This window comes from Gekko japonicus, unplaced genomic scaffold, assembly GCF_001447785.1.
Source record: "Gekko japonicus isolate JY-2015 unplaced genomic scaffold, Gekko_japonicus_V1.1 scaffold291, whole genome shotgun sequence".
Lineage (NCBI taxonomy): Eukaryota > Metazoa > Chordata > Lepidosauria > Squamata > Gekkonidae > Gekko > Gekko japonicus.
In genome coordinates, this window is record NW_015175978.1 from 1,124,550 (window position 1) to 1,126,507 (window position 1,958).

General features: G+C 53.1%; 1 protein-coding gene across 1 annotated transcript in view; it reads left to right on the plus strand.

Annotated features, from left to right (window-relative positions):
• Positions 1–1,958, plus strand: part of EFCAB8 (EF-hand calcium binding domain 8) — a 59,418-nt gene that overhangs the window by 27,626 nt on the left and 29,834 nt on the right. Inside the window, exons 12-13 of the mRNA XM_015426175.1 lie at positions 450–587; positions 1,732–1,827. Coding sequence (XP_015281661.1) covers positions 450–587; positions 1,732–1,827 — 234 coding nt within the window. The remainder of the gene's footprint in view (positions 1–449; positions 588–1,731; positions 1,828–1,958) is intronic.

Below are 1,958 nucleotides of genomic sequence, written 5' to 3' on the forward strand. Positions count from 1 at the left end.
TCCCTCCCTCCCTCCCTCCCTGTGTCCCGTTTTGCCCCCCAGCTAGCAATGCAAAACAGTCCAGTGTTTTATTCATGCCAACCTAGCAGTTCGAAAGCAAGACATTGCAAGTAGATAAATACGTACCACTTCGGTGGGAAGGTCACAGCATTCCGTGCGCCTTGGTGTCTAGTCATGCCGGCCACATGACCACGGAAACGTCTTCGGACAGCGCTGGCTCTTCGGCTTGGAAACGGAGATGAGCACCGCAACCCCAGAGTTGGACTCGACTGGCTTTCGAGCAAGGGAACTTTACCTAAATATTAAATATGTAATTTAATCTATTGGGTGAAATCTGTGTGTTGCATGGTCGGGTAACGTCTCGCAAGCTCTTGCGCAGCGCCTTTTGCGTCGAGCCTCGGAGTCCGCGCATCCCATTCACCTCCCGACTTCTCTCCTGCCTCCCGCAGAACATCCGCATCTGGGACTTGCTGGATCACTTCTGCCTGCAGTCCATTCACGGCAGGAACGTGCCGCTCGGAAACGCTCCCATTTCGGCTGCCTGCTACCACGTGGCTGCCAACTTACTGGCTTGCGCCACTTACATGGTGAGAAGTTTGTGAAAGAGGAGGGAGAGAGAGGAGCAGTGGGTGGAGCAAGGCCCGAACTTGGACCTGTATCGATCCGGGTCCCCGTTTCACCGGACAATTAATCGGGTGCCTGCTTTTTCAGGTCTTTGGAGACTTCTTTTTTTTTGACTTGCCTGCAATAAGTAGGACTGGAGGAATCTGCAGAACGCAGTCTGAGTCCAGAGGGGCACCTTTAAGACCAACAAAGTTCTATTAGGGGCAGGGGTCATTTCCTGCAGGAGCGCACAGGAGCAGAGCTCTGGCAGTAAAGAGCCCAGGGGGCGGGCACATGCAACAAGCCCCACCCCCTGCTCCCAGCAGCCCCAGGCCATGAAGAGCAAGAAGCAGCCAGGTAAGTTGCGGAGTCCCCGCCAGCCCGCCTTCAGGTACAAGCTTTCCCTCTCTGTGAGGGCAGATCTGCGCATCCCTCCCCCCCATAGCTAGCAATCCAAAACAGCCCAGTGGCACCTTTAAGACCAAGTTTTATTTAGGTACAAGCTCTCTCTCCTCTGTGAGGACAGATCTGCACATCCCTCCCCCCCAATAGCTAGTAATTCAAAACAGTCCAGTGGAGCCTGAGTGGTGGGTGTTGCCTTCTGACACACTTCCGGTGATGTCAGGGGGTGTGGCATATGCAAATAAGTTCCTTCCTTCCTTCCTTCCTTCTCTCCCTCTTTAGGGCTCTAATCCTCTGAATCCCAGAGCCAGGAGGCAACATCAGGGGAAGGCCTCAGCCTCTGTGCCCTGTTGTTGGCCCTCCAGAGGAGCTAGTTGGCCACTGTGTGGGACAGGATGCTGGACTAGATGGACCACTGGTCTGACCCAGCAGGGCTCTTCTGATGTTCTGAGGCCAATTTGGTGTAGTGGTTAAGTGTGCGGACTCTAATCTGGGAGAACCAGGTTTGATTCCCCACTCCTCCACTTGCACCTGCTGATGTGACCTTGGGTCAGTCACAAGCTCTGGCACAGCTGACCTTGAAAAAGAGCAGTTTTTGTCAAGATTCTTAAGTTCTGTAGAACAAGCACCGCTGTTGCTTTTCTTTATGGGACACATGTGGGTGTTGGCCTTGAGGGTGTGACGAGTACCTGTGTTTTCCTTTTGGTCCTTTTTGTTGTGCTGCAGATTGGCATGTTCTTTGGGACGGAAACCTCCGAGGCAGAAATCAAGACTCAGGAACAGCCTGTCTGTTGCGTGTTGTACAACAAGAACTTTAAGCAGGTGAGTATGTTCAGAGGCCATCAGGAACCAAAAAGAGAGCCAGTTTGGTGTCGTGGTTAAGTGCGTGGACTCTAATCTTGGAGAACCGGGTTTGATTCCCCACTCCTCCACTTGCACCTGGCTGGATGACC